This window comes from Antedon bifida, chromosome 10 (genome assembly GCF_963402885.1).
Source record: "Antedon bifida chromosome 10, ecAntBifi1.1, whole genome shotgun sequence".
Classification (NCBI taxonomy): domain Eukaryota; kingdom Metazoa; phylum Echinodermata; class Crinoidea; order Comatulida; family Antedonidae; genus Antedon; species Antedon bifida.
Genome location: NC_136235.1, coordinates 423,905 through 438,515, shown reverse-complemented (window position 1 = coordinate 438,515; position 14,611 = coordinate 423,905). Strand labels below are relative to the sequence as shown.

At 32.5% G+C, this 14,611-nt stretch overlaps 1 protein-coding gene across 3 annotated transcripts; it reads right to left on the bottom strand.

Annotated features, from left to right (window-relative positions):
• Positions 1-822: 822 nt before the first annotated feature.
• On the bottom strand, positions 823-14,611 carry LOC144854163 (voltage-dependent calcium channel subunit alpha-2/delta-1-like). Of its 3 annotated transcripts, XM_078712058.1 has the most exons (23): positions 14,435-14,611; positions 13,120-13,269; positions 12,293-12,432; positions 11,702-11,854; positions 11,136-11,300; positions 10,839-10,967; positions 10,330-10,458; positions 9,876-9,997; positions 9,499-9,602; positions 8,999-9,252; positions 8,660-8,804; positions 8,285-8,431; positions 7,830-7,940; positions 7,331-7,448; positions 6,383-6,605; positions 5,863-6,018; positions 5,401-5,612; positions 5,105-5,312; positions 4,422-4,632; positions 3,864-4,002; positions 3,253-3,418; positions 1,773-2,742; positions 823-1,428 (listed from the first exon to the last, which is right to left on the bottom strand). In XM_078712058.1, the coding sequence occupies exons 1-22, from the start codon at positions 14,597-14,599 to the stop codon at positions 2,535-2,537; spliced, it is 3,555 nt and encodes a 1,184-aa protein (XP_078568184.1). In that variant the 5' UTR covers positions 14,600-14,611; the 3' UTR covers positions 823-1,428; positions 1,773-2,534. The 3 variants fall into 3 exon arrangements, with proteins under 3 accessions (XP_078568184.1, XP_078568182.1, XP_078568183.1); XM_078712056.1 differs by lacking the exons at positions 11,702-11,854; positions 12,293-12,432; positions 13,120-13,269; positions 14,435-14,611 and adding an exon at positions 11,578-11,659; XM_078712057.1 differs by lacking the exons at positions 823-1,428; positions 11,702-11,854; positions 12,293-12,432; positions 13,120-13,269; positions 14,435-14,611 and adding an exon at positions 11,578-11,659 and having other exon boundaries at positions 1,645-2,742.

Genomic DNA, 14,611 nt, shown 5'->3' with positions numbered 1-14,611 from the left:
TCTTCACCTATTATGAAATGAATGCTGAACAACCGTGTCTATCGATATTCTGAACGCCCTAAAATATATTGCACAAATTCATTACCACTATCCACTGTTCAAATACTATAGTCTAGAGTCTTGTCTACACTATCAAACTGTATGTGAAAAAAAAATGTGATTTGCCCATATATGAACATGATGATGTCATATCACTATTAAATTTGGGCACATCACACTTTCTTTGTCAAACTAGTTTGATAGTGTAGACACAGCTTAACAATAAGTTATAAAATCATACAAATACAGAACAATTATTTAATATTAAAGGCTACTGCCAGAATCTGTCATAAAATGCAAATTACTTCTGTACCATTTTTCTTCTATTTTAATTTTTTTTTAGGTCTGGAACTATTACTTGTTTTTTAACTGTTTATGAATGGAATATCTTTCATTTATATTTAGTCGTTTATTGGTTATTTTTAGATGTTCCAAATCTTATATTACATATTATTCTATCATATACTTTATTCCTTTTTAGGGCACCCCTATTGTATGTTTCCCTCTTTGTTTTGTGGTTGCCGTGTTACTATTTTGTTTACACATAAATAATAAATATCAATATGAAACATCTATATAACATCTACAAAAGTACAAAGTTAAATTTCATACAATAAAATATTTACAGATAACACTCAAAGTCATTGTAATAAGGTTTATCGCAAATACCTTGATTTCGCGATAAACGTCATTGCACAATGCATGATGGGAAGGGCTTGGGAGCAAACGTCACGCGACGCGTACGTACAAACTACAAATCATGTACGTGAACGTTGTGACGTTTGCTCCCAAACCCTTCCCATCATGCGTCGCCCATGCTATTTGCGATAAACCAATGGGTGGAAAGCGACAAGAAAAGCAAGGATAATAAAAATACAAGAGGTGTGTTAACATTTTAAAATAAATTTATCTTAAGTGATCTTAGGTAATGTCACATATTGCTAAAATATTATAAAAAGCAAGGTATAATATTTAAGGTATTAATTAAAAACAGGATTGAAAGTAGATGAATGTTTTTAAATTTAAATAACAAATTCCTTTATGTTATTGGTAAATAAACCTTTTTCACTTCTTGTCAGTGTTCTACAATTATTATCTGATACCCAGAGCATGTGCATTTATAACAACAATTATTATTTTGATAACTCAACTTGTACGTATTATTACAGTTATAATAATACACTGTGTGAGTTATTGTAACTGTAACTCAAATGTCTTTAACATGTCTATTTTCTATTGCACAATAATATTCTAAAATTGAAACACTTACAATTACAAATGTACTTTGAAAGTTATACATTATTCATCAATCACATTCCTTCACATTTGTAAAATAATTATGTTGTATTTAGACAAATATTTACACTATACCTACTGATGGTACCATACCTTATGATGGTACTGTACCATACCTTATGATGGTACTGTACCATACCTTATGATGGTACTGTACCACACCTTATGATGGTACTGTACCACACCTTATGATGGTACTGTACCACACCTTATGATGGTACTGTACCACACCTTATAATGGTACTGTACCACACCTTATGATGGTACTGTACCATACCTTATAATGGTACTGTACCATACCTTATGATGGTACTGTACCACACCTTATGATGGTACTGTACCACACCTTATGATGGTACTGTACCACACCTTATGATGGTACTGTACCACACCTTATGATGGTATCACACATTGTATGTTTGTCACTGGTTGGTGACAATTAGTCTAAGAATTATCAATACTTCTTCTAAACAATACTGTATTGGTAAATCACTTGTATGTACTTATATATAAAGGTGTAACTATCTTATTTAAATGTAAAGCTTCAGCTTGGTGCAATTACTAAACTAAAAGTTCTAATTTCCATTTACAAACTCTGTGTATTTAGTTTCTTCATAAACATTGATTGAAACAAATTTCATTTGATGACATTATCAATCTATAAAATGAATTGCATATACATTATCTTGAATTCTTTTTACGTAACTTACTTCTTAAAATAGTGATGGTTAATAACATTTGTAAATAAATTATTGCATAATTAAAAAAGAATTGTGTCAAGTACCATAATATTACAAATATCTTACAAAACATTAATCACATACAAAATTGTAAGTTGGCTTTTGAGTCAATGATCTTACCTAGCGCTTAATGCACAAAACTTCTAAGCGCTTCTCATCATTGGTCTAGGTCACTTTTGATTTCCTGACTGGTTTATTGTCGTTTTTTAGTCAAATAAATAAAATAAAAATTACCCTGTCATGTTTGGATCAAACACGCCTGGAAACATAATGTTGCAGCCAGTAATTAGCGCAGTGCAATGATGAACATCCAGTCATATTATTGACTAATAAATAATAGTAGTGCCCTGCTCAACAGTACCCCTACAAGATCAATGGAATAGTCCACAAACATTTGAACTAGAATTGTGTTGAGGCATGGTTCAGGTAAATAATTACAAAAAGAAAGAAGTGAAAAATTCATAAATAAGACGAGGTAATAAACGTTATAAAGATGAGTAACAGTAGTAGTTTTCTTTGTACGAGTGTTGTATCAGCACCACTGTATAAACACGGCACCTCAATATCATTTATCATGGGACATTTATCTTGTTGAGCTAAACTCTGTTTGTCATCATTGTGTGCACATGTTCCATTGATGATACGAAAAGCTCCTGTTCCAGCAATACTGAAAAAAACAACAAAAAACATTGTTATTTACAAATTATTGAAGGTCTAACCAGCAAAATTTAGTCAGTAAGTCTGTAATTGTATTCAAGAATGGACATATGGAAATAGATCAAATGTATGCTTTACTGTTGCAGAAGAAACGAATTGATGTTTTAGATTTTTGTAAAACCATACAATTACATAATTAAATGTCTATAAAACAAGGACATTAAGTACAAAATAAAGTGAACAGGTCCAGATAAAGTGAACAGGTCCAGATAAAGTGAACAGGTCCAGATAAAGTGAACAGGTCCAGATAAAGTGAACAGGTCCAGATAAAGTGATCAGGTCCAGATAAAGTGAACAGGTCCAGATAAAGTGAACAGGTCCAAATAAAGTGAACAGGTCCAGATAAAGTGAACAGGTCCAGATAAAATGAACAGGTCCAGATAAAGTGTGTATGAAAATCTTGCATAACAGTTATTGTTTCTGCTTTCTTGAAGAAGAAAATTCAAGAAGTTTTACTTACGCATTTGTAATTTTACAGTTGAAATTGAAGTATTTAGTTTTTTCCTTGGTGTTGCGCCAATTCTCAATAACAAGCAGGTAAAGATTTGTCTTGGGGAGTGCTGACACATAATAGAAACCAGACTTGCACGGCCCTGATACATTCCCTGTTATAATTCCATTGGCCTCTGCAAATCAAAATATCATTTAATAATTAAAGAAGATTAGATTACACACACAAACAGTGAAGTTTTCACATTTCATTGCATACAGATCAACCTCAGAAGCGATTTAATTTGTGCTTTAAAAATATCATTTTAAATACAGCAAAAATGATTTGAGAAAAATAGGTTCCTTAGTCTTAAGTTGTAGTAAATAAAAGTAAGCCCTGTTGCCATTTCTGAACGTAGGGAAATGAGCTGTTAGGAGCTCATTGTACTAAGCCTTGGCATTATGTGGTAGGGTGGCCAGTTCCTTTCAACGCCACCTTATCATCCCTATTATTTTCAACCAGGTACTCATTTACAGCTGAGTAGACTGGGAGTTGAACCCTGGTTTCTCCGTATGACCTTTAAGTGTCCTAACGACTTGGCTACCCAACTCCTTAATGTAGTAAATAATGTGTGTACATACCTACAACACTATCATTAGCCTGATAACCAACAACATCTTGAATACATCCAAAAGAGTTTGAGAAGGAAGGGGTAGGCCCCTTGGTCTTGTAGTAATCATCCAACTCACCAGGTGTCATTGGTATGCCCTTCAGGCTCACCTGAAACCAAGTAATATAGACATTGGACGCATTTATCACATGATTCATTTATAGTACTATTACAGGGGCGGATCCAGGATTTACGCACCAAAGAGGACGGAAGCAAAAAATGGGTATTTGGAAACTCGGACTGGGCATTCTCAAACCCTAAAGCACCTCTGGGAGAAGAGATTCTGTGAGACAGATGCAGACAGTAGTCTGGCTGTCAATGTAGCCATTTATCATTGAGTAACAATAATTATAGAAAAAACAAGGGAGCGCTAACATATAATATTAAAATAGTCTAACATGGATATAATAAAATAGTTAATAATTTTATTTTAGCTGTATATCTATTCAGAGCTATTGCTATTGTGTCTCAACATGAAAACAAAATTGCAAATAATAAATATCATGTTTAAGAGTTGATGGTTATTCACCTTTGGTGCGTAAGGAGACACACTGCATGATCCTTGGAAATCAATCTGTTCTTTTCGTACAAAGAATTGGTGTTTGTAGATCAAGTCATGCATGACTTCACCCTCTTTCTTGCCAAGTGATACCCGTTTGTATTTACGTTCATCCAATGCTGTTGCTTCCAAAAAATCTTTATCAATCACAATATTTGCATTCTTATCAAACAAGTAGCACCTGCAATGTTGAGATAGAAGGTTTTACAACAAATATTTTGAACTATCCAAAACCATCCTTGGGCAAAATGATTCAGAATGGATTCTAAAAAGTTGTGGTTGTTTTAGCTTACAATAATTCTAGTTTACTTTGTTCTCAGTTTAACTGGAACTTCTCATGTGTCTGACTCTGACCATATTTTTTCTCCTATTCTCATGAATACTGGTGGAGTATTACGTGTCTATTTAATATATTCCTTAGTTACATATGTTAGCTTAGTTCCCACTTAGACAAAACGCAACAACAATGCAAGTGAGTTGACCAATCATAAGCAACAGCTTGGGTGATCCACCGCATTGTGATTGGTCAATGCATCCAAGTGGGAAAGAAGCTTTAGTGAGTATATCACCTGTATTATGTAAATGAGTTAAGTGGAGCTTCTTGCTACTTGCTACCCCGCATTGCTTGACCTTAAACTTGATATAATACTAACCGTGTTTGACAGCCTGGTTCTCCATCAGGACATGGGTATTTGGCTTCACATGAGTGGTTGCCATCACTTGCTTCCATTCGTTCATAAACAGCTTTGTGAAAATCATTGTAAAGAATATCCAGTGACGTGACAGCTTCCACTCTTTCCATGGCACAGCGAGGGCGTGATCTGTCAGTGTAACTTGGGGCATCACTTACATAGCAACGAGCTGCAAAAAAGAACATTTATAAACATCTGAAATTATAAATCTACAAGTAAAGGATTTCTGACATTTGAATTAGTTCTTTGTCACTTACATGAAGCACAATCTGAGTCATGAGTGCAGACACAGCCTCCCATAATCAATTGTCCCTCATTGCCTTCACATTCTGATTTATTGCGTGTTTGCATTCCCTCAAAGATGGCCTGTGAAATGCTGATAATCTTGCCAGCTCCTGCAGCATCCATGTAGGCTGTTGATATGGATGTTTTGTGAGGACTTACAATCACACGATGATACCATGGACGTCTAAAATAAATATTTAAATAATAATAATAATTTATAAAGCGCACATATCCACTAGAAGTGCTGAAGGCGATACCAAAGTTGACCATGATCATGGGTTATCACAGCAAATATTGAATATAAAAACAACTGACGAGCGCTACCTAGTCAATATTTATTAATATGGCAAGATGATGACTAACTTTGCAGTTGATGCATGATATTGATAGCGATTTTTGTTTTTATTTAAACATATATGCTATGCAGTACTTACTTTGTAGGGTCATATGGCCGACTTGACCTATGACCTGGATATGTTCTAAATACTCCACTACGGCAACCAATATATGTCCACTTGACATCCTTTAAAAGGTCAAAGTTACGCTTCTTCCATATTGCTTCAATCTGTGATGTTATCAATACATCCGCTCTGAGAAAGTTGATAAGAATGTACAGTGGTATTAATATATGAGCTTTAAAAAAAGTTGATAAGAAATGTAATATCAATAAATCAACTATAAAAAGTTGATAAGAATGTAGTAACAATATATTAGATTTTAGAAAGTTGATAAGAATGTACAGTAGTATTAATACATCAGCTTTAAAAAAGTTGATAACAATACATTATCAATATATCAACATCAACAAGTTGATAAGAATGTAACAAGAATGTACAGTAATATCAACCTGTAAGCTTTAAAAACTTAATAAGAATGTCAATGAATACAGTACATCAGATTAAGAAACTTGGAACTAGAAATATTTAATAAATAAAAGTGTACTGAGCTGCCTACTTGATATTCTTCTCAAAGGTTCCATTAGGACATCCAGGATTATCATTTCCATTCATAAACTCATGAGCCACCACCGTCTTGAGACCTAAGTCATCGTCAAAGATGAACTTGTTTGGGTTACAGTAACACTTTGGTGCAAACTTTATTGATGAATGTTTATAAGTCACTGTTAATCCTTTATATCGAGGCTCATTGTCCTTTATCTCCATCAAATTATATAAAACTGAAGAAAATAACATATTTAAAACATTAATCATATCTTCATCACTTTTTGGTAGTCAGGTGATGCAGTTTCAACCAATCACGTTCACATATTTACATACTGTAGGCTATGTAATAACCTTTCACCATTCACCTCATGCCATTATTTGTACCATTCATTATTTAAAACATTCATTATTTGTATAATATTACATCTAAATTTAATAAAAGGTTGGCCTAGGTCTACATTTGATTCACATTGAAACAATCACCACATCATCACAATCTAAAGCTAATTTTTGGGTCTAAATTATTACATATTTCTCCAAAAATGTACTTCCGTCATGCTACAAGGGAAGACACACATTACTCGTAATATCGCGGCAGAATTGGCTCGCTGTTCGGTTTCCAAGCAATGGTATTAAAAAAAAAATTTTTTTTAAATGTTCGTACACAACATATTTTTTTTAAAGTACTATTTAACAATCGTTAAATAGTTCATACTATTGCACGCCATGTGACCCACAATCGTCCAATCAAATTACAGGAATTTATGTAGGTGTTATACAAAACTAAATAATACATAGGCCATTTTTTTCATTGAAAACATATTTATGGTGATATGTTGTAAATAAGAGATTTTGTGTAAACAGAGAACTGGTTCCATGCATTTACATTACAGGAGTAAAATGGGGAAAATCTGTTACAAATTTCTGAAAATTAAAATAGAAAACAAACAATAAATACTTGTTCCGTCTTTTTTCAAACGTTTCCTAGCCAATGAACTGTTGTACTCGGTCAAAATGTTGAAAACACTCATCGGTAGAGATGACTTATCTTGAGGTTCATTTGAACGACGGAACGTCTACAACAAATCAGAAATTAAATAAATAATGTCTACAACAAATCAGAAATTAAATAAATAATGTCTACAACAAATCAGAAATGAAATAAATAACGTCTACAACAAATCAGAAATGAAATGTCATACATTCTTTATCCAGAAAACAGTGTGCAAACTTGAGTAATAACAATAACAATAGTTCATTCTTATATAGCGCATATAATCAGCAAGCTCTCAATGCGCTGTACATAAATTAAAATAGACGAGAAGTGACAATAATTTAAATTAATGAAAAACTTGTTTGAAAAGGAAAGACTTCAACTGGGTCTTGAAACTTGAGTAATTACTAAAAATAAAAATGATCATAGATGAAGAATATTTTGATTCTTGGACAATACTTACAGAGTCTGTATCAGCAAGGCTAAAAGCAAATGAATAATCTGATTGGTTGAGAGATGTATAGTAATAAGTGGCTGGCATTATTAACACCTTCACACCGTCTGAAAAATCACCCTAAAATTAAATAATCAAGAATAAATTGTACATTTAAAATATTTTGGTTAAATATGATATAATTATTATATAAAATAATTATCTGTTAAGTCTAACTGATTTGCTTTTTAATGTAGTTTCTTCATTTATGTATTTTGATGTTCAATTTTTTTTTTATGACCTATACTGTAGCTGTAATTTCTAATATTTTAAAGTAATTTTAATTTTATACATATTTTGTAAATTGAAACGCAATTCACCATTTTTACTGCCATGTTTTAATCTTTTTGCTTTATGAATAAATACAAATGAATACCAAAAAAAAAAAAAATATTAAAGAAAAAGAAAACGACAATTGGTCGTACTTTAGGAACTCCACGGACTGCCTCTTTTATGTATTTAAATCCACTCTTCCCTGCTTTCATGTCATTCTCTACTTGACTGAATTCCTCAGGTTTTCCATCTCGTTGTTCTAACTTTGATATGGTAATAAAGATTGGATCATCCGATAACTAAAATATAAATAAACCCATTTTATTATTTAGAAAGGTTTTGACAGTAATCAGTCATCTTTATTTTCATTATCAAAAAGAGAAAATTTATATTTAGGTAAATCGCCAAGGATAACCATAAGCGAATTCATTCATTATCCTTCTTAAAGGTGGCAATCCTGTTCGCAAGACAAACAAGATGCTCTACATAAACAAAGTCTTATTACAAATACTTAAGTAGTTTCTTACCTTACTGCTTGGTTTGAGAAGTGGATGAAAGATTGTCTCTCCCTCCTTATTGATAAGAAATGCATAAACTGACCCCCACTTCTCACTTACAATCAGGTTCTCAATCTCATCTAGGGTTGCGTCAATACCAACCACACCTAATAATCTGAAACAAACCAATACAAAGATCATCCAATGAAAAATAATAATTCATGACCATTAGTTAGGACTGAAAAGAAAATTATATAAAATGTATTTTAACAACCAAACTAGTGTATTTTGGCAACTGAGATGATGATTACCCTAGGTTCATCTATATAACCAGTGTTTTCTGTATCCTAATTCAAACTTATTACTTACTTTTTACTTGATGTACTAACAACAGGTATTGCATATGTAACCATCAAACCAAGACCCCAGGCATCCAGGTAAGGGGCTGTCCAAAGACCTTCTTGCGTTACTGAGTTGGTGACAAGAAAATCAAAGTAGTCACTCATTTGCGAGATGAGATTTGTACCGTCCTCCAATTTCCGCATGTGACCACCGTTGTCACATGCTAGTTTACCAGGGAACTCTTCGCCAGCAGAATTGGTCAGATAACTGAATATTCTGGTCTATGAACAGAAATGAAAATGTTGAAATCAACACATTTATTAACAAGTGAGAGATTAGTGTAGTCTTCAGAAGTTTTTTTGATGTACCCATATATGGACATGATGATGTTATATCACTACCATATTTAAACATATCACTACTATATTTGGGCACAACACAATTTTTCACTTCTTCATACCTGGCTTTGTTTTAGATAAAAAAGACACAATATAATAAAATGTTTACAAAAAATTAAAAATACTTACTTTTGGGTTCATGTTTTTATTCATTTGTTCAACAAAATCAAACACCTTAGTCCAGTTATAGCGGCAAATAGGTCCAGGAACGTATCCACTCCTTGTATAGTAACCTATTTATTAATTAAAATATGCTTATCTTAAATTGAATCATCAAATTCCAACATAGGTCAAATATTTACTAAAATTCACACGAATTTTAAATTACAGATTAAACAACCAAATATTAAGAACACATTAATAACTAGATAAGAGAAAAAACAGAAAACATTGAGCACATCCTTGTAATATTTGAATTATTGTAGATAGGATGAAGTCAAATAAAGAAAAAAAATTAACAAAAAAAGTAAAAAAAAAAAAGAAAATTCCATAAAAGAATAATTTACCTGGACCACAGCGTACATGCTCACCGTCTGTGTCTTGACCGTCCGTAATAAGGACAATCAAAGTTTGACAACCAGTCCGCGAAGGACCAGTTAAAAGTTCAAAGGCCTTCTCAAAACCTTTCCTTTAATAAATACAGAAATAAAGTTTTAATGTACTATGGTTATTATGTTTTGGGTTTTATTCAAATGTACATACAGCCCCTTTGCGTAACCCCTATTCAGGAGACACTCCAATTTAAGTAACACTTTGATGGGTGTACTGCAATTAGGTACATAACACTACTGTGTTAAACTCTTTCAACACTATCAAACTTTAAGAGACAAAAAAATGTGATGTGCCCATATATGGACATGATGATGTCATATCACTACCATATTTGAGCATATTACTACCATATTTGGGCACATCACACTTTTTTTTAATAGTATAGACAGAACTTTAGTTTATACTAACTTGAGCTCACTGGTTCCTCCTGGTACCAAGTTCCCCGTCTTTTCATTTAAATCTTTACGATGTGCTGTTGATGCAGGTACAAGGCGGTCATCCTTACAACTTAATACTTCTGTATTATAATAATGCCATCTAAACAGGAAAAATATAGAAATATAAACAAAGTGGCTGGAATCCCCTTCAAAGGACAAGTCAATGAGTCTATGGAAACATAAAAGGATTCACAGGATGGCAAGTCAATGAGTCTATGGAAACAAAAAAGGATTCACAGGATGGCAAGTCTCGCCGATTCACTGCACCCATTCTAAACAAGTTTAAAATTAAAAGTACAATACAATTTAAATGTACATTACAGCAATATATATTTACATCAATATTGCAGGGATTCTAACAGAGAAAAGTTTGTTTTCTGTAGTCTTAAGAAGTCTAATGAAAAGAAAAAGTTGAGAAAAGTGATAAAAAATAAACAATATAAATAAAATGTTTAATTAAACCAATAAAATATAGCTTACTTGCCAACCTCGTCCCAATGGCTAGCTCTAGCACAGATTACATTCACATAGTCCTGTTTTGTGAGCGTGCTCAGTACAGCATTTACCACTTGTTTGGTAATTTCAAATTTTTTGCCTTTCATTGAATAGCTGTAAAATATGGATGATACCAATTTTTAATTTTAAATGGGTAGTTGAAGGAACCTATTTTTATTATATTTAATCTTTTTTACTCATGGTGAATGACTTCCTTGTTACTAATGGCAGTGTTTTACACTTGATTTGTTGCAGATGAACCAACAAATGAACAGAACCAACCTGCAGTCCATTATAATAACTACATCCTTGGGTCCACTCGTTGCTGCGATGTACCAAGGCCGTACTCGTGGGTCGTAGTCATTGTAAAAACCAGCAAAATTTGTGTCCCATTCACGACCTGGAAATGTCCACACCATCCCCTCAGAAGACCCAAAATATTGCCATCTAATGAAATGGATGTTTAAAGAAATCAAGGGTTAATATCAGAAATGAAAATGGATGAAACATTGTGAGTTAGAACCATCCTCAGTGGAACAAAAACACTGCCACTCAATAAACACAATACATGGTATTTCCATAATAATAAGTTGCAGTGCTGATTTACAGTTCTCCTAGATAAGTATCCCTGCCTCAAGTTAGTTTGAGATAGATGATGTTTCAACTTAAATGAATTCGTGCTTCCAGTTAATCATAAAAATAACAATATTGACAGTGTATTGACCTTAGTAATGGATCTTTCTTAGAGTTACTTGTAAAGACCTCATCCAGGCCCTGAAACATCAGGATGGTCTGAATCGTCTTGTTGTAGTTAATCATAAAAATAACAATATTGACAGTGTATTGACCTTAGTAATGGATCTTTCTTAGAGTTACTTGTAAAGACCTCATCCAGGCCCTGAAACATCAGGATGGTTTGAATCGTCTTGTTGTCGTCTCGTGGCACTTCATCAGATATCTTTACTGTACTTTTGGTCATACTTACAGTTTGTTTAAAGTAACTGTAAAGATACAAAAATACAACTTATTAAGAAGTAAGTTAAAGACCGTCCACCACCACAACATTTCATTCATTTCATATTTCATATGCATCCAAAAGCAAGAAATGACAAGATGTATACAATATGATTGATCATGCTCATTTAGGGAGTGGAGAGGAAACAGCCGTGAGTTACAAACACAACACACTAGGACTGAACACTGGACCTTGGGATTGGAAGGAAAGCCTGTCAAACCAGAGGTTCTGGTAATTATCTAAGTACTTACGGGTTGAAAACCAGAGGTTCTGGTAATTATCTAGGTACTTACGGATTGAAAACCAGAGGTTTTGGTAAATTTTTAGGTACTGTACTTATGGGTTAAAAACCAGAGGTTTTGGTAATTATCTAGGTACTTACGGGTTGAAAACCAGAGGTTTTGGTAATTATCTAGGTACTTACGGGTTGAAAACCAGAGGTTCTGGTAAACGTTTAGGGATATCAGCGTCTTTATATTCATCAATGTCAAGTTCAGATAGATGCTCATAGGAATTATTAGCTGTAAATTTGCTGTGCAGATCTGCAATCTTTTTAACAATCCTCTATAAAAGGAACAAATATATTTTTTACAGTCAACACCCCTAGTGTAAAGCAGTGGTGCCCGGATTTTAATCCCCAGTACAACGCACTATTCTAAAAATGTTTTGTTACAGTCCCAAATACCAGGAACTGACTCAAAATGTTTTTCTAGCAAATCATTCTTTATTAAAAAATAGACACAAGAATGTCACATACAGTACATTCCCGGTCACAGCTTGGACGACCAAGCAAAAGCAGGGCAGAACAAAACAAAAGTAATATTAAAGTTAAAGTCAAAAAGGCATAAATTCAGTTTGTTGCAATTTTTCTCTATTAAGTTATACTTTATATTATTGGGGAACAGGTTTCCTACATGTTTCAATGGTATAACTACATTTCACCAATGACTTTTTGCTTATTTTTTAAATTTAATTCGTAATTCTTACGTGTAATTTTATTTTTATTTACACAAAACACATCTTGAAAGTGACTTAGATCTGGAACGCTCATCAAAATCTGTTATCACATTTAAAACTAAACTCAAAACTCATCTCTTCAGAGAAGCATAATCACACGCTACTACTTGCACAGATCTTGGAAAACACAGCGCTTTGAAACCTTTGTCTCTTGCGCTTTATAAATGTTATTTATTATTATTATTCTGTTGTTAAAAAGAAAAAAAAAGAAAAAGAAGATGGAGATCATTCTACCTTTGCTGCTTGCTCTTTCTTTGTGAAATAATCTCCCAGAATTCCTTGTACCTTCTCAATAGTTTTGCTTCCGTTTTTAATATCTATTGTATAATTTGCAAGATCATAGAACTTTTGAGTCCACTGTGTTTGCAAGCCATCACTGGTAACCTACAAAAGTAAGTAAAAATAAAGGTAAGGTTTTAAAACATTTGTAATATATAAGATGTATTGTAGGCCTGTACCCCAAAAACATGAAAAATGATATTAATAAAAAGATTTTTAATAGGACATTTCACAGCTTTAAGAAAGTTAATCTTCTGTAGAAAAAAAACACAAATTTAATGTTTTTATTTATAAAAACACAAAATAAACGGTTAAATTCAACTAAAAACTCATTGACTTCCAGTCAATTAGACTATTTTTTTAGTTAAATTACAGTTTATTCAGGTAAATATTTTTTTAAAATCCAACTTTAGGTCAAAGTGAATATCTGTGACATTAAATTGGAATATTTCAACAACAAAAAATGTTAAAAAATTATTTTTTTCAGGGGGACAAATACAATACATCTTTAAAAACACTGGCTTAAAAAAATAATACCATGACTGTTATAGGTGACAAATAACAGCAATAATAGTACACAAGTACATTATAGTGTACTGTAAATTTCAAAATTAAGAATATTACTATTGATGTTTTATTAATAAAATATTATTCTTGCTGCACCAAAAGCATGGGTACCATTTTTTACTTTAAAAACAAAAAAACAACATAAAATGCAAGTATTTTAATTTTTGTCTTTTCATGGTCCAACGCATAATAGAAAATTACACTCCATGCTTGTTGGAGTCACAAAAAGAAATTAAACAAAGAAATCAATAACACCAAGAGAAAACCGACAAAGACAATTAGAAGAAATAATACACAAAGGTGCCAATCCATAATAATTTAAATGATCGCAGTATTGAGTATATTGGTTCAGCATCTTACAATTAAGCCTTTCTATCTAACTAAACTAGGTACCACATATTATGGAACTCATTATCATAATAAATTCTAAATTGACAGTTACCAATATAATGTGGTTTTATTGTAAGGTATAATACATTGACATTTTTCATTAGCCATCACCAATCAATTTTAATAGGAAATATAGTTTTTTATTGCATTGTATTGCTATCTTAGTCTTTGATAAATGGGTAGCTAACAGCAAGGTGGGATCATGTAGAATTTGGCTACGCTACACTTGCGAAAATGTTCATTGTAATATACTATAAATTATAAATCAATAACGTGATAACAAAAATATATATAAAAAGAAAATAACACCTACTTGAAGTATATAATTCTGAATAAGAATGGCCCAATTCTGGACATCTCCGGCCAATCGTCCATCTTCATTTGACCTCGCGTAACTGTATTGTCCATATTGATGACCTTGAGAACTCAAGATAAGTACGAGGCTTAAAAAACACGATAAGTACAGATATTTACTCATTTTCAGCCAATC